The sequence below is a fragment of the Felis catus genome, chromosome B1 (assembly GCF_018350175.1).
Source record: "Felis catus isolate Fca126 chromosome B1, F.catus_Fca126_mat1.0, whole genome shotgun sequence".
NCBI classification, from domain to species: Eukaryota; Metazoa; Chordata; class Mammalia; order Carnivora; family Felidae; genus Felis; species Felis catus.
The window spans coordinates 40,023,678-40,048,065 of record NC_058371.1 but is presented as its reverse complement, the minus strand read 5'-3'; the positions used below and the strand labels follow the sequence as shown (position 1 = coordinate 40,048,065).

The 24,388-nt window shown below is 37.3% G+C and overlaps 2 protein-coding genes and 1 long non-coding RNA gene across 15 annotated transcripts in view; 1 reads left to right on the top strand and 2 right to left on the bottom strand.

The window, feature by feature from the left end:
• Positions 1–1,240: 1,240 nt before the first annotated feature.
• On the bottom strand, positions 1,241–11,628 carry THAP1 (THAP domain containing 1). 2 transcript variants are annotated; one of them, XM_003984741.6, is made up of 3 exons: positions 11,344–11,628; positions 7,517–7,712; positions 1,241–2,889 (listed from the first exon to the last, which is right to left on the bottom strand). In XM_003984741.6, the coding sequence occupies exons 1-3, from the start codon at positions 11,412–11,414 to the stop codon at positions 2,515–2,517; spliced, it is 642 nt and encodes a 213-aa protein (XP_003984790.1). In that variant the 5' UTR covers positions 11,415–11,628; the 3' UTR covers positions 1,241–2,514. The 2 variants fall into 2 exon arrangements, with proteins under 2 accessions (XP_003984790.1, XP_006930747.1); XM_006930685.5 differs by lacking the exon at positions 11,344–11,628 and adding an exon at positions 10,946–11,174.
• On the top strand, positions 11,587–22,310 carry LOC123384832. 5 transcript variants are annotated; one of them, XR_006596498.1, is made up of 5 exons: positions 11,590–11,700; positions 12,004–12,089; positions 12,191–14,550; positions 15,622–15,672; positions 21,176–22,310. It is a non-coding gene; the product is annotated as an uncharacterized LOC123384832 (long non-coding RNA). The 5 variants fall into 5 exon arrangements; XR_006596497.1 differs by adding an exon at positions 16,632–16,728 and having other exon boundaries at positions 12,004–14,550; positions 21,198–22,310; XR_006596496.1 differs by lacking the exon at positions 12,004–12,089 and having other exon boundaries at positions 11,587–11,700.
• Positions 21,163–24,388, bottom strand: part of RNF170 (ring finger protein 170) — a 44,424-nt gene continuing 41,198 nt past the window's right edge. For all 8 annotated transcript variants that reach the window (XM_045055483.1, XM_023252553.2, XM_023252552.2 and 5 more), the window contains one exon: positions 21,163–24,050. In XM_045055483.1, coding sequence (XP_044911418.1) covers positions 23,781–24,050 — 270 coding nt within the window. In that variant the 3' untranslated portion in view covers positions 21,163–23,780. The remainder of the gene's footprint in view (positions 24,051–24,388) is intronic.

Below are 24,388 nucleotides of genomic sequence, written 5' to 3'. Positions count from 1 at the left end.
AGAACAGGTATACAATTACTAAACATTTAAATTATTTTACAAAATTTTAAAACTTCTTTAACTTGGAATGTGATGGTTCAAACTATGCAGCAGTTCAAAGTGAAGTTTGTATTTCCACTATAAACAAGTATAAAAAGAGTGGTAACTAATTCTTTCCTAATCCAGAAGCCCATTTTAAAGAATCTAATAAGAATAACTGCTTAAACAGAATAGATGACCACTTATCACGGATATTTTACAAACAGATTTCTGTAGGGTTTGGAGGTTAGGCTAGTGTTTAATCATGTCTAAGTCCCTTCTAATTCTAAAATTTTATGAGTCTATAGTTTTCCTAACAGTTCTATTAAAGAAGTTATTTCTTCTCACCATTATCACCAGATTATGTCATTACATAGGTGGAAATTTTAGTATGTTACTGTATGTGCTTAAATGTCACCTTTCAGAATATGCTGCAGTTCACATGAGTCTTCCCCCTATTTGTTCCAGATTGAGACTGTCCATTTGTTTCAGACTGAGTTTGACTATACTTGAACAGGACCTATTTTAAGGACCAGTTTTCCTTTACTTGGCAATGTAATAAACAATATGGTAGACAGAATGAATTTTGAAAGCATTCACCAAATGTTACATCTCATATTCAGAAATAACTACTTGTAACCTCAAACTCCCTATGTTAAACTATGGTAATTTATTGAAATGCAAACAGTTAGTATACATGCTGCTTGCTCAGTTCTCTCCAAATAGGGATTTACGTTTGTTAGGAAAAGAATGTAACTCCAGGTTAAATCATAATGGTAAGATGCTAAGTAATTAGGATTGCTACTTTTACAATTCAGTGTTGGATTCTTGACTGTGGGAATACACACGTACACACACACACACACATACACACCCACACACACTTCCTTTTATGTAGATGACAATTTACATAGATTTATACTTTGCAAGATGTTTACCCATATATCCTCCAGGAATTGCTAGTGAGATGGAATGTAAAAACAAACTACTTGGAGATTTCATGGGTTTCCAAACCAGGGATGAGATTCATGAATAACTAGAGAAAGTCTTCTGATTCATTAGAGCTAGTTCTAAATGTTATCAGACAACATAAGGTCAAGTAATCTTTTGATCATAATTTTCTATTTTTGAAATACTGGTTCATAAAAAATCACGGTATTATCCACTGGCAGGACAGTAGTAAATTACATTGGAATCCACATCTACAAAAGACACTTCTGAATGTCATTGTTTCAGATTTTTAATACTGCCTTAAAAAGGCCTGTTACTCTTCAACTATCTCAGTATACTTTTAAATATAAAATAATTATAATTGGAACAGTTATTGTAAATCTAAGTAGATAATTCCTAAGGCAGTATTTGTTTAATCAGAACATATTTTCATTTCAAATATATAACTAAAACATCTCACAAAGTCAGAACACAACTCATAGTTTGAACAGAAACTTCAGTGTTTAAATCTCAACATTCAGTAAAATAAACACTACACATTAAGTTCCTCTGGAATACAAATCACTCATTTAAGTAAATGGGATATAATTTCTAACTTGTGTTAAAAGTGAAGAAATCCTTTTTTATGTGAAGACTTGACCAAAATCAATTAGTCCTATTACGGCACAAATCAAACTCTACTGACACAACACATTTATTAGAGATTTGGATATGGATATAACTACAGTTGGAAACTAGATCCTCCTTAGCTTGGGGGTAGTGAAAGAAAAAGGCATACTATGGATCAGGCCCCCGTTTTTATTACTTTATTAACAACAATGCTTACTTTATTTAATGAAGAATGTCTCTTCCACTGGAAATACACTTCTAATTTAATAATGCTAGACAGTGGGGAAAAAAAAGATGGACCCACTTTTTAAAAAATTCATCCTTTATAAAGTTATGTAACAATATTGATTAGGTATAGAATGATTCTTCATTTTATGCTCTGAAGACAAGCAATTTTTTTAAGTATTGACTTGTCAATTTATCTTTGACAAGTGATTAAGAAAGATAAACAAATCTTCTGACTTTACAAATAAGAATATGTGAATAAGAATATATATATTCTGAGAAGTTATGTCCCGTGATCTGACTTATACTTCTGATTTATAATGTAACTAAATTCTTTTAATAAACTGCATTAATTTTACATTTTAAACTTAAATCATCCTTGCTGTACTGTTCTCATTCACTTTACTTTCAATTTTTGCATTTCTATAAATACTCAAAAAACAAAACTCCTCAATTTGAAACCAACTTACATTGGAGTTCTGAGGTTAGATTATAACTTTTAAGATATTTTGTTAAAATGTAAAAACCCTGAAATTACAAACAAAAAATTTACAATTTTACAGTATATATCTAATTTATTTTTTTAAAAAAATATTCTGAATTGTTTTTATACAAGTAATCAAGTGTTATTTTTTCAAATTAAACTCCTTTATAGGCTAGAAGAAGGTATGTGGTTTTGCCCCATTAAAAACCAATACAAATATCATTTTTTTATGCTGGCACTTCAACTATTTCAAAGTAGTCATTTGGTAGAATCACATAACCTCTCTCTGATATGTCGTCCTTCTCCTTCTGGAAGTGAACAACCTCCTTTAATTTTTCAAGTTGTCGTTCTTGTCTTCTGCATCGCTGCTGTGCGGTCTTAAGCTTCTTTCGGAGTTTTTCAACTTGTTGTTCTAGCTGATGAATCCTTTTTCTCTGGTGCATTGTATCCTCCACAGTATAGTTGTGGTCACAGAAAACTGAGAGATTATCAGGGGTCTGAAGGGGAGGCATTAGTAATCCAATAGCAGCATCAACCTGGGAAATGGGAGGTGTTAAAGGAGGCGGGGGAAGCTGTTCTTGTGGCTCCAGAAGATCTTCCTTCTACAACGATAATGAAGAGTATGTTCAAGTTTAGTAACTACAAATAACAGTTTAAAAGAATCTACCCAGGGTGCCTGGGTGGCTCAGTTGGTTAAGCGTCCGAATTCAGCTCAGGTCATGATCTTATGGTTCGTGGGTTTGAGCCCTGCAACGAGCTCTGTGCTGGCAGCTGGGAGCCTGGAGCCTGCTTCGGACTCTGTGTCTCTCTCTGTCTCTCTGCCCCTGCCCCACACATGCTTTGTCTTCTCTTTCTCTCAAAAATAAATCAACATTAAATAAATAAATACATACATACATAAATACATAAATAAATAAATGAATCCACTTGTGGTATTTAAGAATGACTTTTTACAAACTGGACAACCTAGAAGAAATAGGTATGTTTCCAGAAACATACAGCCTTCCAAGAACAAATCAGAAGACATAGAAAATCTGAAAAGACCAATCATTAGTGACAAAATTGAAAAGGTAATCAAAAAATTCCCAAAAGACAAAAAGTCCAGGACCAGATGGCTTCACAGGTGAATTCTATCAAATACTTAGAGTTAATATCTATTCTCCTCAAACTATTCCAAAAAATACAAGAGAAAGAAAAGCTTCCAAATACATTCTATAAGGCCAGCATTACCCTGATATCAAAATCAAAGACACTACAACAAAAGAAAACTATAGGGACAATATCCCTGATGAACACAGATGCAAAAATCCTCAATAAAATGAGCATATTAGATAATACATTAAATATTCAATATACATTAAAAGGATCATTCACCAAGATCAAGTGGAATTTATTCCAGGGATGCAAGGATGGTTCAATATTCATAAATCAATGTGAAACACTACATCATCAAAATAAAGGATAAACCCATATGATCATTTAGGGGTGCCTGTGTGGCTCAGTTGGTTGAGCGTGTGACTTGACTTCAGCTCAGGTCATGATCCCAGGGTCAAGGGATCAAGCCCTGCATCCGGCTCTGTGCTGAGCGTGGAGCCTGCTTAAGATTCATTCTCTCTCTCTCTCTCTCTCTCTCCCCCTCTGTCCCTGTCACCCTGCTCATGCTCTCCCTCTCTAAAATAAAATAAAATAAAATAAAATCATATGATCATCTCCATAAATGCAAAAACAGCACTGGACAGAATTCAATATCCATTCATGATAAAAAGTCTCAATAAAGTTGCTTTAGAGGGAACATACCTCAGGGCAACTGGGTGGGTCAGCTGGTTAAGCATCCGACTCTTTGTTTCATCTCAGGTCATGATCTCACAGTTCACGAGTTTGAGTCCCACATTGGGCTCCAGGCTGACAGTGTGGAACCTGCTTGAGTCTCTCCCTCTCTCTGCCCCTCCCCTACTCACTCTGTCTCTCGCAAAATAAATAAGTTAATTTAAAAAAAAAAAGAGGGAACATACTTCAAAATAATAAAGGCCATATATGAAAAAGATACAGTTGCTATCACACTCAGTGGTGAAAAACTGAGAGCTTTTCCTCCAAGATCAGAAACAAGACAAGATGTCCACTCTTGCTACTTTCATTCAACATAGTACTGGAAGTGCTTGCCATTGCAATCAAGCAAGAAAAACAAAAGGCATCTAAACTGATTAGAAAGAAGTAAAATTGTCACTATTTGCAGATGGCATGATAATACATACAGGAAACCCTAAAAACTCCAACAGAATACTACTAGGAATAATAAATGAATCCAGTAAAGTTGCAGAATACAAAATTAATATATGAAATCAGTCGTTTCTATACACTAATAATGAAGTAGCAGAAAGAGAAATTAAGACAACAATTCCATTTATAATTACACCAAAAAGAATTAAATATCTAGGAATGAATTTAACCAAGAGGGTGAAAGACCTGTATTCTGAAAACTATAAAACACTGATATAACAAATTGAAGATGATGCAAATAAATGGGAAGATATACCATTCTCATGGATTGGATGAAGTAACATTGTTACAATGTTTATACTACCCAAAGCAATCTACAGACTCAATGCAATCCCTATGAAAATACTGAAGCATTTTTCACAGAACTAGAACAAATAATCTTAGAATTTGTATGGAACCACTAAAGACCCTGAATAACAAAGCATGCCTAAGAAAGAACAAAGCAGGAGGTATCACAATCCCAGTGTTCAAGATATACTACAAAGCTGTAGTAATCAAAACAGTACAGTACTGGCACAAAAACAGACACATTGATCAATGGAACAGAACAGAGAGCCCAGAAATAAACCCATGATTACATGGTCAATTAATCTACAACAAAGAGAGTAAGAATATATAATGGGGAAAAGACAGACTCTTCAATAAATGGTGCTGGAGAAATTGCACAGTTACATGAAAAAAAAATGAAACTAGACCATTTTCTTATGCCATACATAAAACTAAATTCAAAATGGATTAAAGACCTAAGTGTTAGACCTTAAACTATAAAAATCCTAGAAGAAAACATAGGCAGTAGTTTCTTTCACATCAGCCTTAGGAACATTTTTCTTTTTTTTTTTAATTTTTATGTTTATTTATTTTTGAGAGAGAGAGAGACAGAGAGAGCGGGGAAGGGACAGAGAGACAGGGGGACACAGAATCTGAAGCAGGATCCAGGCTCTGAGCTGCCAGCACAGAGCCTGCCGCAGGGCTTGAACTCACCAACCAGTGAGATCATGACCTGAGCCGAAGTCAGACATTTAACCACCTAGGTGCCCCAGCAACATTTTTCTAGATACGTCTCCTCAGGCAAGGGAAACAAAAGCAAAACAAACAATTGGAATTAAACCAAAAGCTTCTGCACAGTGAAGGAAATCACCAACAAAATTAAAATGCAACCTACTGAATATGAAAAGATATCTGCAAATGATATATCTGATAAGGAGCTAATAATCAAAATATATAAAGAACTTATACAAGGCACATCTGAGTGGTTCAGTTGGTTAAGCGTCTGACTCTTGATTTTGGCTTAGGTCATGATATCACAGTGGGATCGAGCCTGTCAGGCACTGCACTGACAGTATGGAGCCTGCTTGGGATTCTCTTTCTGCCCTTTCCCCACTCATGTGCTCTCCCTTTTTCTCTCTCAAAATAAATAAATAAACTTAAAAAAAAAAAAAGAATTAAAAAAAAACCTTATACAACACCAAACAAACAATCCAATTAAAAAATGGGCAGAGGACATGAATAGACATTTTCCAAAGACATACAGATGGCCAACAGACACATGGAAAGATGCTCAACATCACTAATCATCGGGGAAATGAAAATCAAAACCACAATGAGTTATCACTGTATCTGCCAGAGTGACTATTATCAAAAGACAAGAAATAACAAGTGTGGAGAAAAGGGAACCCTTATGTACTGCTGGTGAGAATGCAAACGGATGCAGCAACTGTGGAAAACAGCATGGCATTTTCTCAAAAACTTAAAAATAGAATTACCATATGATCCAATAATTCCACTACTGGGTATTTACCCAAAGAAAATGAAAACACTAATTTGAAAAGATATATGCACCCCTATGTTTACTGCATAAACATATTTTTTTTTACAATAGCCCAGATATGAAAGCAACCCAAATGTCCATTAATAGATGAATGGATACAGAAAATGTTGTGTGTGTTTACATATATATCTATACATACATATATATGTACACCCACACACACATATGCACAATACAATATTACTCACTGTAAAAAAGAATGAGATCTTGCCATTTTGTGACAACATGCATGGACCTAGAGGGTATTATGCTAAGTGAAACAATTCAGATAAAGATAAATACCATGTGATTCCACTTATATGTGAAATCTAAAAAACAAATGAAAAAAAAACAAACAAAAAAGCAGAAACAGATCCATAAATACAGAGAACAAAGTGATGGTTGCCTGAGCGGAGGGGATAGGGGGAATGGCAAAACGGTAGAGGGGAGTGGGGAGATACAGGCTTCCAGTTATGGAATGAACAAGTCGCAAGTATGAAAGGTACAGCATAGGGACAATGGTCAGTGGTATTTTAATAGCCTTGAATGGTGACCGATGGTAGTTACACTTGTGGTGAGTGTAGCATAATATATAGATCAGTCTATTTAGTATGCTTACATTTGAAACTAATGTAACATCATCATGTGTCAACTACACTTGGATTAAAAACAAAAGAATATTAGATTTTTGTAAATCCTTGATATGGAAATATTCTAAAATAAGAAAAAAATTTAAGTTCTAATAATTACACTTTTCCACCTGGAGTAGAAATGGGATCCAAGAAAGAGAAAGAATGACTGGTGAGATTTAATAAAATACTAAGCACTTAAAACTGAGGGGGAAAAACTTTGAAACTGAACTGTCACTGATAAAGGAAACCCAAAACTTATTAACATATATGTAGGGGTAGAAAGTGATCTTCAAGTAAGTTACAAAACTAAATTGACTTTCTTAGTGTGAGGATGTTTAACTTTTAATAAACTGCATTTTGTATTTTTAAATAGTATATCGTTGTTAACAGTGGTTATGTACAAGTGATGGCTTCCAGGTAACATTTATTTTCTTAACACTGATCTGAATTTTCCACAATAAAAACAAATTAATTTTATAAATAGAAAACCCAGTATTTTAAAACACATATTACCTTGTCATGTGGCTCAGTACAGAGAAATATCGTGGGCACTGCATTCTCTTTCAGCAACTTGTTGTTGCACTCCCTCTTAAAGCAGTCTGGAGTAAAGTGTTCTGAACAAATACTGCTATACTTGGTGGGTTTAAAGTTTTTTCTTCTGACAGCTGCCTCCCATTTTTTACAAAGACTGGGTCTTGTAAGAGGAAACCTAAGAAGAAGAGATAATTCAGTTCTCTGACTTTATTTTAAAAGAAAAAAAAAGGCACATCTCGACTTTCCTGCTTAGAAAAAAACTATCTTACATTGGCATTAACAAACTAAGGGGTATTTGATTAAAACACTAGCTCTGCTATCTTTTCTTTTTTTTTTTTTTTTTTTTGACAGTTTTTAGTTGTGCTTTTATTCACCTTAGTTAAGAATGTACTTGTTTTAAAGATCCTATAAATAAAGTGACCATCCACTAATGTGGGATGTAAACCACCCCTCCCAGCATGGAATTTTTGTTTTTTTTAAAAGCAGTATTTGTTAGGGGTGCCTGGGTGGCTCAGTGGGTTAAGCACCTGACTTTGGCTCAGGTCATGATCTTAGGGTTAGGGAGTTCGAGCCCAGTGTCAGGCTCTTTGCTGACAGCTCAGAGCCTGGAGCCCGCCTCAGATTCTGTCTTCCTCTCTCTCTGCCCCTTCCCTGCTCGCATTCTATCTCTCTCTCTCTCAAAAATAAATAAGCATTTTAAAAAATTAAAAACAAAAAGAAATACTGCTTTAAAAAGAACTTTTTTAAATGTTTTTATTTGTTTTTGACAGAGAGAGAGAGAGAGAGAGAGAGAGCGAGCGAGCATGAGTTGGGAAGGGACAGAGAGACAGAGAGGCAGACACAGAATCTGAAGCATGCTCCAGGCTCTGAGCTGTCAGCACAGAGTCCGACGCAGGGCGCAGACTTGGGGCTCAAACTCGTGACATGCGAGATCATGCCCTGAGCCAAAGTCACACGTTTAATCAACTGAGCCACCCAGGCGCCCCCAAAAAGCAGTATTTTTTATAGGAATCTTTTGATCACAGAGTAGTTACGAGAATGTCAGATACAATGATGTATACAATTTGAACAAGATAGGCTGATAAAAATTTACAAAATGTAAAAAGATGCATATTAAAAGTTAGCCATGCAATGGGAGGAGGAGATGATGGGAGGTCGGGGGTCAAGAGAAATATGTAGTAATATTGCTTGTCTCTCTCTGTTACAGTAAATGACTTTCACTAATTGATACAGATATTACACACACATCTAAATACACAAAGATAAATCATGTAGCTCCTCTCTCATTTATTAATGTTTAACTTTTTATGTCAAAGACACTAAGAGTTTCAAGTAAAATACATACTATGGGGTGAATTTGTTATTAATTTTTTTTAACCAATAAAAATAAAATTGCATGTTTATATCTACATACTGCAAAAAAGGTTTTAGTTCTCTTAGGATCAGTCTGACGTAATGAATTAACCAAATCATAGTCAAATCATAATGATAAATACAAGATTTTATGTATGTATATATGTATGTATGTACGTATGTATGTATGCATTTGGAGAAGACTGGAACTGAAATGGGGTGGTCTATTAGTGTCATGAACTTGGATATCCAAGTTTCTCCCCAGGTTTGGGAAGTCTTTATTTTTTAATTTTTAAAATTTGTATTTATTTTAGTCTTCCAATTTGTTTTTAATTCCAGCATACGAATATTATTTATCTGAATTTACCTTGAACTCAACTGGAATATGTCTCTTAGGCCCAAATAAGGAGGGTTAAGAAGAGTTTAAATTTATTGTGATTTTACTTTTCCAAGTCAAGTATTTAGTGAACTGGGGAGACTGGAAAGAAGCCAAAAGATGTTTCAACTATATGTTCCAGTTTCTCTTCCATGTAAGGTATGCTACAGCCTGACTCTGCTATATTCTGAAGACCTAACCAATCCTGGGACAGTTCTTGTCTTCGCCCAGCATAGTTGCTGCCACTGGGCCACTGTGTAGAAACTGGGAAAATAAGTACTCCTAGAAGATCCTGCTGGAAATGGCCTACAGAAATACAAACTATGTTAGCAATTACTGGCACAATTCAGCACCTTGGGCCTCCTGTCTCAAGGACTACAATGCTCAGGCTGTTTATGAGATTCTGTCAAGGTATTCCCATCTACTCTCAAAAAACCGTTCTTTATAGGTAAGAATGGGAGGCAGATCAGCCCTTCTTCTGATTCAATCAATTGTTTGACAGCCAGAAGAAACTATTTCTGATGTGTGAATGCCATCCTTAGTTTCCAGTACCAATGAAAGGTTTTCCATATTTTTAGATTTCTTTAGATTTTAGATTCCTCGCATATTAAGAGGACTTTGTCTTACTTAGCCTTGTAACCCCAGCAGCTTGCAGTGTTTGGCATAAATTAGAAATGTGGTTGGGGGGAGCAAACTGTATGTAATCATGTCACCATCTTCTGACTTATTCCAACACTTTCAAAGAACCGGAAGTCAATTCATCAGCTTTCAGAAATTCCAATAAATCAATTAAGTAATACCAGGAAATACTGAAGTAAATCTTGCAAGTGTTAGTGTTCTAGCTCCTCCTGGAGGTGGGGGGCCAGGGGTGTTGGTGGTGGTGGTACATCAACACTCAAGATCTATGCTGCAAAGCACTCATTTCTATAGGGTCCCTCTCATATGAAACATAAAAATGCATCTACGCTCTGTTAAACACAAAACGAATCCCACCAAAAATTGAAGGAATACTTAATTTTGCTTTTGTAATTATTTACCTATGAATAATTCCTATAATTGACCACTGGTTCTAGTTTCTTAGCTACCATCTTTTCAGGGTGGGGAATTTTCGCAAAACAAAGTAACGTAAATGTAATAAAATTTGTATTTGGCTGAATAAAAATACCATCGTGTCACATTTTGCAGACATCTGATTATCAGTAAGTCGTTTCCATTTTGCAGTTTTCTCTTCGTATTTTCAAAAGAACATTTTCCCCTCTAGGCCTCTAACTGCAGCGCTTTTTGGATAAAACAGCCCTGAAAGTTGTGGGGCAGGTTCTTTTCCAAGGGCTTCCTATAGGTGCCCATAAGAACTCATATTGACCTCTATTATGACACTTCATTATGACCTGTGTTATTATTGTCCAAGTTATCATTATCGTCCGCTGAAAACATTAAGTATTCATCCTGGTAGTACCAGAAGCTTTCTCTAAAACTTAGGGGTCCTTAAAAGTTAGTTCCTAGAAACTGGGTGAAGACATCCTCCCTGAAATTCTGGCCAAAATCAATCCTTAATTTCTGTGATGCCGGCCTCCCATCCACAGCAAGAACGAAAAAGAGTGACTTCGGGATTTTAAAGGTTTTTGTTTCTATTTCAAATTTACTTCTAAGGCGTTATTACCACCTGGTTTCTCTATTACCCCAGGAGTGAAATCCAGATGCCTCTCGGCTTGGAGGACCTCACGACCTGCGCTGGGCCGTGAGACATAGCTCCGAGGTCCCGAACACTCCAACCGCAGGAGGCGGGCGAACCTCACGCAGGGGTTCCAACCCTCGAGCGCGCGAAACGGTCGCCACGGCGACCTGCGCCGAGAACGCGCAGCCCAGGGCGACATTGCTTGAACTTCTACCAGAGGCTGGCACACCCCCGCTCGCGGCCGGGACCGACTGTGAGGAAGATCCGGTCGTGCCCCGCCCCTGCCCCGCCCCCCTTATTAGTCTCGCGCGGACACGCGCCTGGCTCCGCCCCCGAGCCTAACCGGCCGCGCGCCCCCAGACCCAGCTGGGGCCAGCCCCGCGAGAGGCGCAGGGTACTTACTTGTGGAAAGAAACGGGCTTATCCTTATCATATCGGTTCTTGCAGCCGTAGGCGGAACAGGACTGCACCATCCTTCCGGTTTTCAGTCACTTCACTTCTGCCTCTCCAGCAGGCAGGAGAAGCTATCAGTGTCGCCGCGCTGGGCTTTGACACGCTCGCTTCTTGTGTAGCTTTGGTCACCAGATACAGTGATGATAACCTCTTTCGGGTTGACTAATGTGCCCGTTTTGTTGTTTGCATTAGCAGAAGAACCACAGCCATCGCCCGTCTCCCATCTCCAAGATGGCGGAGGCAGCTTCAACCTCACCTCTCGCGAGGAGTTTGTCCCACTGTCTCTGATTAGCCCCGAGGTCAGAGGTAACGTTCCTTGGGAAGCAGGCCATTGGCTAAAGCCCGGCGTTGCGGAAGTGGGTGGGGCCTCCTAGCTTCCGGAAAGGAGAAAGGAGGTGCTTGGGCGAAGGGAGACATGCGTGCGGAGGAGTGGGGAGGGGAGAGCAGCGTGATTGTAGGGCCAGGTTTTGCAACGTGTTGGGTTTTCTTGTGTAATATTTTCTGGGACGGTTTAGGGTGAGGAACAGTACGGTCTTTGGATCTGGTGGCCTAAAGGAGGACAGATGTAAAACTGAGGTCGTTGGGTAATTCTTCCCATTTCTTTAAAAGGGCAGCCACAGATGGTACATGATTTGTGAAACTTTGTGGATCCCTTTCCCACATCGCTAGTCTTCATCCCATTACCTGTCGTTCAGGTATCACAGGCTTTGTGAGAACTCAGCTGCCAGAATTTTAACAATGAGAGAAAACATTCATTCTCACTTCTGAAGGCTTTCATTGCTGTAATGATCTCCAGGTGCTGCTGTGTTGGAACTCTAGAACTGGTGCAAGCTATTTTCACACCATTTGCCTCCTGTTGCGTGCCCTTCCTCTCTATGCAGATCAGAGTCTGGAAATCCGGATAGCGGGATGTTGACAAATTCCAGTGCTCTATTAAACTTTTTTCTCCCTCCTCCCACCCCCGCCAAATCTTGTTGCTTCCCCAGGGTTCCATCCTCTGTCTTCCTCTCACTCAACACCCTGCTGCTTGAATTCAGTAAAATGCTATGATCTACCAAGTCTTCTATTTCTTATGTAAATTTTTCTGCCTTCGGATTATTGTCTGAATTATCTATTCAGTTGCTTAAACCGGAACCTTAGTTTTCTCACCCTCTACATCCGTTTGATGACGAGGATAATATAGAATAAGTAAATAGTTATTAAATCCATCCCTTTCCGTCTCTCTTATTGTTCTTGATCAGGCCCTCATGGCCTCTTACCCTCAAAGGCAGTAATTTCCTCCATGGTTTGCTGTGCAGGAAGTATCAGAATGTGATAAGTGCTTGTGAACTGAAGTCTATTTTAAGAGTTCATTGAAATTCTTTACTCATCAGTTGATTCCCACAAATATTTACTGAACACTTGTTTTATGCACAAAGGGCTTGGGATACATTAGTGAACAAGACAAAGATTTCTGCCCTCATGAAGCTAATATTCTAGTGGAGGTTGGAGGAGGCAGAGAAGTCTGACCATATAAAATGTTGTAAGGTGAAGGGAGCTAGGTGGCGATGAGGGGATTGCAATTTAAATACAATGGATGGGACAGGCCTAATAGAAGAAGGGACTATTGAGCAAAGATGTGGAATGGGTAAGAGTTAGCTCTGAGGACATCTGGGGGAAGGGCCTTGCAGGCAGAGGGAATGGCTAAGGCAAAACTCTTGAGGCTCAGTGTCCCCAGCCTATACAAAGAACAGTAAAGGGTCAGTGTGGCTGGAGCAGAGTGAGCTAGGGGGACAAATATAAGGTCAGAGGAAACAGGATGCAGTCCTATGGGGACTTGTACGCGAGGGTAACAAGGCTTTGACTTTTACTCTGAGATGGAGAACATGCTTTAAGCAGAGGAGTAGTGACCCAGTCTTTTAAAACGATCACTCTACTGTGTTGTATATAGATATCAGGGGGCAACTTAGAGGCGAGGACACTGGTAGGCAGGCTTCTGTAGTAACCTAGGTGAGAGATGATGGTGGCTTACACCTGGGTGGTAACAGTGAAGGAGTAAGAAGTGATCTTGTTATCTCTTCCTTATTCCCTTCCATTTCTTTATTAACCTTTATTTATTGAGTACCTATTATGGTGACAGGCATTATGCTAGGTCTGGGAATATACTGGTGAGCAAGACTAACATTACCTATCTTCATAGAGCTTATCCTAGTGAGGGGAAGCCATACAATAAAAATGTGAATAAAATAACATTGTGCTGAGACGCCTGAATACATTACAATGTTATAAAGGTGAATGAGGTTAGAGGAGGGGTCACTACCTACTTTAGCTGGGGTAGTTAGGTAGTCTTTCTGAGAAGGGAACATTTTACTGAAAACCAAAGAATAGAAAAAAATCTAGTAATGTGAAGAATGAAAATAGGGAGGATGGGAAGAGCATTCTCCAGACAGGGAGTGTGTACTGGGGCCTGAGGCAGTTGTGAGTTCAGTATTTCCTGGGAACTGAATGGAGGCTATGGTGTGAGCCAGGGGAAGAAGGGTATAAAATGAGGTTGAAGAAGTAAGTGACGTGTTAGTTTGGATTTTAAGTGCAGCAGGACGTCAACAAACCTTTTTAGGCATGGTAGAGACCTGATCTAAACATTTTTAAAGGCCATTCTATTATGTGAAGAGTTTATCAGTGCAAGTGAGTAGCAGACCAGTAAAGAGGCCATTGCAGGCAAGTAAGATAAATTGGTAATTTGGACTTAGGTAGTGGCAGCGGAGAAAGAATGACCAGGATTTGAGAATATGTTGCAGGTAGAAACATCAAAACTTGCTCACAGATGGATATGAGAATGAGGAAAAGAATCAAGGTATTAAGGTTGACTTGTACTTGAATTTCTTCTGGCTTGAGCATTTACTGAGATGTGGATGGCCTTTAAGAAAGAGAACAAAAACTGCCAAACTACAAAAAATAAAAATAAATATATATTAAAAAAAGAAGAAGAGAGCAGTGTAACCCCCACAAAACAGGAATTGTGAGATGGGAGCAATTTAGGAAGCAGGGTCATCAGCCATGGGGTTGTAGGACTGGGGAGTGCCAGAAGAGAAAGAATGTATAGTTCTCAAAGGTTGGTAATGCAAGTTACTAAAGAAGCAAGAAGGATCACCAGCCAGTGCAGAGTGCCCTTCTGAGGTTTGTGATTTTTTAAAGTTTATTTATTTATTTTTGGGGGGAGGGGTAGAGAGAGCAAATCCCTGAACCCAAGAACCACGAGACCACGACCTGAGCCGAAATCAGGAGTCTAATGCTTAACTGACTGAGATACCACACACCCTGGTTTGTGATCATTTTTAATCAGTGTAGAGTGAAACTAGTCAATTAATTATTTGGTTAGATTTCCTTCCATGAAGTTCTCCTTTACTCCCCATTTTTTCTGTTTTCTTTCTTCTAGCTATCTATAATTTGGAAGTGAAATCTACATTTTTATTATTGAATATAATCCTCATTTTTCCTTACTTCAAAATGGTAAATTGATCATGTAAATTGTATATAATTTTTAAAATATTAATTGAACTGAATGTTGAATTTTTCTTTCTAAAATACCCCCCCAAATTAAATTTTCACTCTGCATGGCTTAAAAATTATTTACTTAATACAACAATAATTTTCACTTTTTCTAAACTAATTTACAACCATTGTCTGGTTTTCTTCTCTCCTTTATCCAGTTCTTCTCAACATTTCCTAAGGCTCACATAACTGTTCTCAACTTGTCAAAGGGTGACTGTGAGGAAACATTTTTACTTTCAAAGATGACCATCTGCCTTTTTAAAAAGTTGATAGAAACTATCCAAATGCCTGTTAATAGTTGAATGAATAAATTGTGGTATAGTCATATAAAGGAATACTATACAACAGTCAAAGTAAAGCTATGGCCCACAACAATATGGATAGTTTTTACACCCATAATATTGAAGTCACACAAAAGTAAATATGGGATCCTATTTTTTTGTAGAGTAAAAAAGGTAGGTAAAAGTCAGTAAGTTGTTATTTGGGGGAGAGAGGCAATGAAAGGGGGGCTTACTGGATGGTGGTAATGTGTGTTTTGACTGAAGTGGTGGCTAAATAGTGTGTTCACTTTATGATACTTCATCATCTGACCCTGATGATTTAGAAAATCTCTGGTGTTTATTCTACTTTAATAAACTAAAAGTTTATTAAGCAAACAAGGGCTATGTAAAATATGTAAAATTGCCTTTCTTTTAGAGAATGGGAGATATTTATATGCTCATGTGATGTCTTCATTTGGCTCCTTACGTAAGTATCAAAAATGAATTTATGTCTTAGCTTTATATGACCATTTAAGGGAATGAGAATAAATACAGGTAAGTTGAGGAAGGTTGGTTAGAAGTTTGATGTTTTTCAAAGTCTTAAAGGCCAAGAGCTGGTTCACTTACTAATAGGCTTTTTAAGGAAATAGATAAATACAGTTTTGTTTTTTTTTTAAATGTTTATTTATTTTGAGATTGGAAGAGAGAGAGAGAAAGCAAGCCAAGGGACAAAGAGAGAGAGAGAGAGAGAGAGAGAGAGAGAGAGAGAGAGAGAGAGAGAGATGGAGGGAGAGAATCCCAAGCAGGACCCGTGCTGTCAGCACAGAGCCTAACATGGGGCTCGAACTCACAAACTGAGATCATGACCTGAGCCGAAATCAAGAGTCAGACGCTCAACTGACTGAGCCACCCAGGCGCCCCGATAAATACAGTTTTTAAGGAAAAAAGAAAACCCTTGACATTAAAAGGATAAGTTGTGTCACAATTATTGTAGAAGGCTTAACTTTGTCTTCTTGTTTGGTAAACTGGAAAGAAGTAAGCCACTTGTTTTTTGTTTTTTGTTTTATAAATTTTTTTTTTCAACGTTTATTTATTTTTGGGACAGAGAGAGACAGAGCATGAACGGGGGAGGGGCAGAGAGAGAGGGAGACACAGAATCGGAAACAGGCTCCAGGCTCCGAGCCATCAGCCCAGAGCCCGACGTGGGGCTCGAACTCACGGACCGCGAGATCGTGACCTGGCTGAAGTCGGACACTTAACCGACTGCGCCACCCAGGTGCCCCATAAGCCACTTGTTTTGACATAAGGACTGAACATGTTTTAAACTCACTGATCTCAAACAGTTTAGATTTTAATTTCTATCTAACTATGCTTTCCTTTTCTATAAACTTTTATTAAAAATACCTAGCATTCATTCTCTCTGGTTCTCATTATCCTTATCTGTAGAATAAAAGCTATGGGACTAAATGAAGAATTTTTAATTTGAAATCCATGAATGCCAAGGTCTTTGAATCCTCTGAAAATGAAAGAAAATCATACATAGGTGTGTATATATGCATTTTTCTAGGGAGCTATCAGTAGCTTTCATCTGTTTTTGTAAGGTCCCTTCCACTCTGGTATTCTAGAATTAGTGAAACAAAGATTAATTTTCATGTAGATACACAGATTTTCTCTAAGACTGATTAGAAGGGTTATTAGTGTTTTGATCTGAATATCAGGTATTTCAAAAATTTGTTTTTAAACAAATTGAAATGTAAACTATTAGATACACGTTAATTTTTTTTAATGTTCATTTATTTTTGAGAGAGAGAGAGAGAGAGACAGAGAGAGGGAGTGGGGGAGGGGCAGAGAGGGAGTCACAGAATCTGAAGCAGTCTCCAGGCTCCCAACTGTCAGCACACAGCCTGATGCAGGACTCAAACCCATGAATCATGAGATCATGACCTGAGCCAAAGTTGGATGCTTAACCAACTGAGCCACCCAGGTGCCCCTATACCAGTAAGTTTAAAACATCATTAGCCCTTAGCCCTCTCCTACATCACATAAACTATATTCCCCTCAAAAGGCCTACTACAGCTATGGGTGCCTGGGTGGCTCAGTCAGTTAAGCATCTGACTTTGACTCAGGTCATGATCTGGTGGTTTACAAGTTTGAGTCCACTTCGAGCTCTGTGCTGACAGCCTGCTTCAGATTCTGTGTCTCCCTCTCACTGCTCCTCCCCCACTTGTGGTCTCTCACTCTCTCGCTCTAAAAAAAAAAAAAAAAAAAAAAAGGCCTACAGCTGAATACCACTAGTCTGAAAGAATAGGGACAGTGTCCAAACACATTCAGTGTTTCTAACAAGGTGTTTACTCCTCTCGTGCACCCTTCTGGGACATAGAACAAGTCAGGAGATGCAGGTGGATGAAGAGGACAGCAACTGATAACACTTCAAATTTGCTTGCAGTCAGTATCTCAATGCTTAAAACAAATAATAATGCCATGAAGATGGTCTGGTTTGGGGAGAATAACAAAAGCTCAGTGATATGGATCGTTTCAATAAATGTACAAAAACCATCTGGCAAAGTACAACATCCATTCATGATAAAAACCCTCAACATAATAAAGGCCATATATGAAAAACCCACAGCAACATACTTAATGGTGAAAAACTGAGAGCTTTCCCCCTAAGGTCTGGAACATGACAACGATGTCCACTCCCACCACTTTTATTCAAAATAGTACTGAAGTCCTAGCCATAGCAATCAGACAATAAAAAGAAATAAAAGGCATCTGAATTGAAAAGAAAGAAAACTGTCACTTTTTGTAGATGACATATTACATATAGAAAACCCTAAAGACTCCAATATACTACTAGAACTGATAAATGAATATAATAAGGTTGTAGGATACAAAATCAATATACAGAAATCTGTAGCATTTTTATGTACTAATAATGAGGTAGCGGAAAGAAATTAAGAAAGCAATTCCATTTATAATGGCATCACAAAGAATGAAATACCTAGGGATAAATTTAACCAAGGAGGTAAAGATCTATACTCTGAAAACTATAAAACATGGATGAAACAAACTGAAGATAACAAGTAAATGAAAAGGTACACCATTCATGGATTGGAAGAATTAACATTGTTACAATGTCTGTACTACCCAAAGCAATCTACAGACTCCATGCAATCCCTGTGAAAATACCAACATCAGTTTTCACAGAACTAGAACAAATAATACTAAAATTTGTATGGAACCACAAAAGGCCCAGAATAGCCAAACCATGCTTGAGAAAGAAGAACAAGGCAGGAGGTATCACAATCCCAGACTTTAAGATATACTACAAAGCTGTAATACTCAAACAGTATGATACTGGCATAAAAATAGACACATAGATTAGTGGAATAGACAGCCCAGAAATAAACACATGATTATATGGTCAATCTTCAACAAAAGAGGCAAGAATATGCAATGGGGAAAAGAGAGTCTTTTTTTTTTTTTTTTAGTATTTATTTTGAGAGAGAGAGAGCGTGGGGGAGGGGCACAGGAGGGAGAGAAAGAGAGACCCCCAAGTAGGCCCTGTGTTGTCAGTGCAGAGCCCAATGTGGGCTTAATCTCAGGAACTGTGAGATCATGACCTGAGCCAAAATGAAGAGTCAGATGCTTAACTGATTGAGCCACTCAGGTGCCCCAAGACAGTCTCTTCAACAAATGGTGTTAGGAAAACTGGACAGCTACATGCGACAGAATGCAACTGGACTACTTTATGTCAATATATACAAAAACAAATTCAAAATGGATTAAAGACCTAAACACGAGACCTGAAACCATAAAAATCCTTAAAGAGAGTGTAGGCAGTATTCTCTCTGACATGAGCTACAGCAACATTTTTCTAGATATGTTCCCTGAAGCAAGTAAAATAAAAGCAAAAAAAAAACCAAAAAAATTATTGGGACTATATCAAAATAAAAAGGTTTTTCTCTTTAAAAATAAATCTAACAAAATAATGCCCCTCTCCCCTGCTTACACTCTTTAAAAATAATAATAAAAAGCTGCTTCTGTACTGCAAAGGAAACAACCAACAAGAAAAAAAACCTACTGAATGGGAGAAGATATTTGCAAATCATCTATCCAATAAGGAGTTAGTACCCAAAATATATAAAGAATTTATACAACTCAACACCACAAAAGCAAATAATACAATTACAAAATGGGCAGAAGGCATGAACAGACATTTCTCCAAAGAAGACATACAGATCGCCAATAGACATGTGAAAAAATGTTCAACATCACTAAACATCAGGAAAATGCAAATCAAAACTGCAATGAGACATTACCTGTCTCATACCTGTCTCATACCTGACATTACCTGTCAGAATGGCTAAAATCAAAAGCCTGAGAAACAAGTGTTGATGGGAAGGTGGAGAAAAATGAACCCTCTTGCACTGTTGGTGGGAATGCAAACTGATGCAGCCGCTATGAAAAACAGTATGGAGGTTCCTCAGAAAATTAATAGAATTACCATGTGATCCAGCAATTCCACTACTGGGTCTTTACCCAAAGAAAATGAAAATACTAATTCAAAAAGATATAGGCACCCCTATGTTTAATGCAGCATTATTTACAATGGCTAAGATATGAAAATAACCCAAATGTCCACTGATAGATGAAGAAGTTGCAGTGTGTGTGTGCGTGTATACATATATATATATGTATACACACATATATGTATACACGCACACACACACACCAACTTCTTCAGTGTGTGTGTGCATATATATATATATAGTGTATATATATGTACATATATATATGTACACACACACACACACACACACACACACACACACACACACAATGGAATATTACCCAGCCATAAAAAAGAATGAAACCTTTCCATTTGCAACAATATGGATAGATCTAGAGGGTATAATGGTATGTGAAGTTAAGTCAGAGAAAGACAAATACCATATGATTTCACTCCTATGGAAGTTAAGAAACATCTAAGAAAGATATAGGCATCCCTATTTAACCAGAACTCTTAAATATTACATATCTATATAAAATATAGAGAACTGGTGGGGAGATGGGTGGGGGGATGGGTAGAATAGGTGAAGGGGATTAAGAGTACAGTTATAATGTTGAGCCCTGAGTAATGTATAGAATTGTTGAATCACTGTATTGTATACCTGCAACTAATATAATATTAACTGTATGTTAATTATACTGGAATTAAAGTTAAAAAAATAAGTTAAAAAAAAGAACCTTTCAGTTATCAAATATATACTCAAAAGAAACAGGAGTGGGGAATCAGGGTACAGGCCTAATTTCTAATTCACCTGTATTGTCCAGAATAGATTGTCCAGATTAAAGAATTTTCCTCAAGAACAAAACATTTCTGCTTTTTCAATTTAACAATATCTAAGCATAATTAATTAGAAATGTGATGAGGTACACTTGCATGGCTCAGTCTTAACTCTTGATTTTGGCTCAGGCCATCATCTCTTAGATGGTGAGATCCAGTCCTGCATCGGGCTCTATGCTGACATTGCAGAGCCTGTTTAAGACTAGCTGCCACCCCCCCCCCCCACACCTCCCCTCCCTGCTCTCTGTCCCTCCCTCACTTGTGCATGTGCACTCTTTCTCAGAATAAACATTTAATTTTTTTTAATGCTTATTCATTTTTGAGAGACAGAGACAGGGCATGAGCTGGTGAGGGGCAGAGAGAAAGAGAGAGGAAGACACAGAATTGGAAGCAGGCTCCAGGCTCTGAGCTGTCTGCACACAGCCCAATATAGGGCTCAAACTCACGGACTGTGAGATCATGACCTGAGCTCAACCAACTGAGCCACGCAGGCACCCCAACAAATAAACATTAAAAAAAATAGAAGAAATGTGATGAGACATCAGACGTCCATTAGTGGAAAAGGAATGCTATTTCAGGAGTTCTGAATTTTAAAGCAAATATTAGAAGAAAGGAATATAACACAAGTTTTTAATTTTAGATATGTTGCTTTTATTCAAAAGAATATCTGCTTGACAAGTTAAATCACAAAGTTTGGACCAAACCACGAGTCCGCTGAAATAGTCCTGTGAGGTATGTATCTGCACAGCCACAGGGACTGACAAAGTCTTTTCGTCTCTTGTTGCTCTCAAATGCTGAGAACTGTGGTAGCTGAAACCACTGTTCTAGTGGACAGTTATAATAATTATTTCTTCATCTTGTTCCCTACAGAGCTGCCCAAAGTTATCTTCTGCTCCTGGGGTTGGACCGTGTTTTTGTGAAAGTTACAATATTGCTATTTACAAAAATCCAAATAGTTCTTTTGATTTATATGATCTAACTCTGAATCATAGAAGTATTACTATGATGTTTAAAACACTGATTGACTACTTACTTTAAATACTCTCTCAGATCCCTTACATGTTTATTACCAGTGATCAGTAAAGAGGACATAATAAGCAGGTCTAAAATTCTGAGATGTCTACATGTTCCCTTTTTAGTTTAATAAGACTTCACTTTATATAGTGTTTTTGTATGTTACAAAGTTGGTACAATACACCTCTACCAGGAAAGTCTTAGAAGGAATTCCAAATATTACAATAAAATTGTAACTAGAAACATGACACGCGAAGCAGAATACATGCACAGAAAATTAAATCCTTTCCAAAAAATGACACTGCTGTAGCCCTACACCAAATCTGTAATTGGTGAAAAATCCATTTCTAGTCTGGTAAATGGTAGTATAGCAACCTCTTAACTCATTAGCTTTTCAACTTGTGACTGCCGCTGAAATGTTTTCTATGAAGCATGCCACTGTCTGTATTAGACATTTGATTTGGAAGTGTAGAATTAGGATTCATGAAGTCTTGGTATATAAGCTTTCTAGACCTTTCCTTTAGGATCACCTAAGTTATGGTACTCCAATGTGTTCTGAAAGACTTCCCAAGGATCCCACTTTCTCTCCTGCTTCCCCTCTGCATAACCTTCAGATCTACTTGAACCCATACTAGGGAGTCTACTAAGAGTATAATACCTGCTCAGTCCCTTATTTGTGTGTGGCTTCACGCAAAAAAACTTTGACCTGTAACATATGGGTTTCATCTGTGAAAAGGAAGGCCTTCACATAACTATCCTAACGATAAAAGTATGCAAGAAATGCTTTAATTATAATGTGCTATATTTAAGCACTTTTTCTCTATGACAAGCAGCTTTGTCCTAGGCCCAAATTAGAAAACACTGTTACTGATACTTCATTCAGCATCTCATTAATTGATGACTAATTAGTCTGATGAACTTGAGAGAATGTGATAGATTTGGTTTTCCTCTCCCTATCACTACATAATGAGGCTCACTAATACATGAACGGACAGTATGACTATCAGTGACTGCAGGTAACAGATCCAACACTAACCCTTAGCATCAAGGACTAGTTCACAAATGAGCAGTTCACAAATGAGCAGTGCCACCTGAGGGAGTTACGATTTCATAACACTTGTGGTTTTGAATATTCTAAACCAGAAAATTGCAGATGAGAGCACTGGGGACTTAAGCTGTAGCTATCAAAAAAGCAAGATAACTTTCTTATGGAATTGCCTCAGACATTTGCGCATTCGGTTAGACCTGAGGAATCTGGGCTCTATGCTGCCATCTAGGGACAGTATTACAAAAGTTTTCTGACCAGAGAAAAGCAAATTTGGCCGTTTTGTTGGTATAGCTCACCAGTAATTTCTCTTATCAAATTTAAATAGTGTTCCTTTACCCTCCTAATGTCTTTAATGCTCATTGCCATGAAAATCTACTTTCCTTAGAAATGCATCAAACTACTATGTGTTTGCAGTATTATAGAGGTTCCTGAAAAAAATTTCCCTTTACAGTTACTTGTATATACTATTCTTATAAAAGGACCAAACTCTTGTTTAAATGTCATAAGTGAGAAAATCAAGAGTGCTGACTGGAGATAAACGTCTTATATCTTATTAATTCTTCTATTGATTAAGAAGTGTCTTATAAGCTAGTATATGAAATCAAATTATAAACTTCAAGTTTCTTCTTTCACTTTTAGCTGTTAGCAAACAATTATATCAGAATGGAAAAGCACAGCTGCTCCAAGTACATAAAACTTAGCTAGTACTGAAAGAAACACTGACTTTCCCCCAATATTGTACAATATTTTATTGTAACAAAAATATTTAAACGTATCTCATACCAATATATTACCATATAGGTACTCACTGAGAAGGATAAATTGGATAAACTGTAAAACAATATCTTACTATATACATCCAATTAATCTGAGTAATTTTTGGAAAAAAAAGATATAAAAATCATCCCTTTTTTATAATTCCATATTTTTTCCAGACACTTCATAGACAACATAGAATCAGCATATAATTGTAAACTATTATTATAATTCTAACCTTAATATTAGAACCTGTACATGTAAAAATTCCAGTCATATATTGCTAGACATTTGCCAAATGAAATCAAATGTTTGTCATACAGTGGTTTTACGCTCGTATAATAATATTCAAATGCCATATGCTGCCATGGGTCCTTCTGTTTGATTTCACGTATTAGCTGAAATATTTTAGTAAACTCACATTTATTCACCTGTTTAGTCTCTGTGTTATCACCTCTCGATACATAATAGAGATGTAGATGAGCAACAAAAAGATGACAAAGAAATCATCTAGAAAGCCTAGAATTCCAAACAAGGCTTCAGGTACAAAATCTAGAGGTGATATAAGATAGAAAAAAGCTCCCATTAAACAAAGTATTATCCTGATGCGGAACATCCAGAAAAGGCCCCCGACTGAAAACATTTCCCTGAATGCATGCCTCAGTAAAGTAGGTAGATCCATAATTCTTTCCATAATCTGGCAGAGGAAAGAACAAATATGATTTGTCATCTAATATGTCAGACTTCAAAATAATATAATTTTCTTACAATGTGCAAACTCTGTTAACATGAGTTAGGAGTTTCATATATTTTCTAGTTACACATTTTACTTCAAACAGATCTTTCATTACTAGGTTCTTATAAAATAGATCTTATTGCAGATAACTGAAAGGCAACTAAAATGTCCACAAACTTGAAAATAGAGGATACAGTGAGGCAAAACTCAAGTCCTCTATTATTTGAATTAATAAAATAAACGAAATGAAGAACTTATCAAGTCTCAGCTCTAAAGTCAGGTCTGGGTTTAAACTCCAA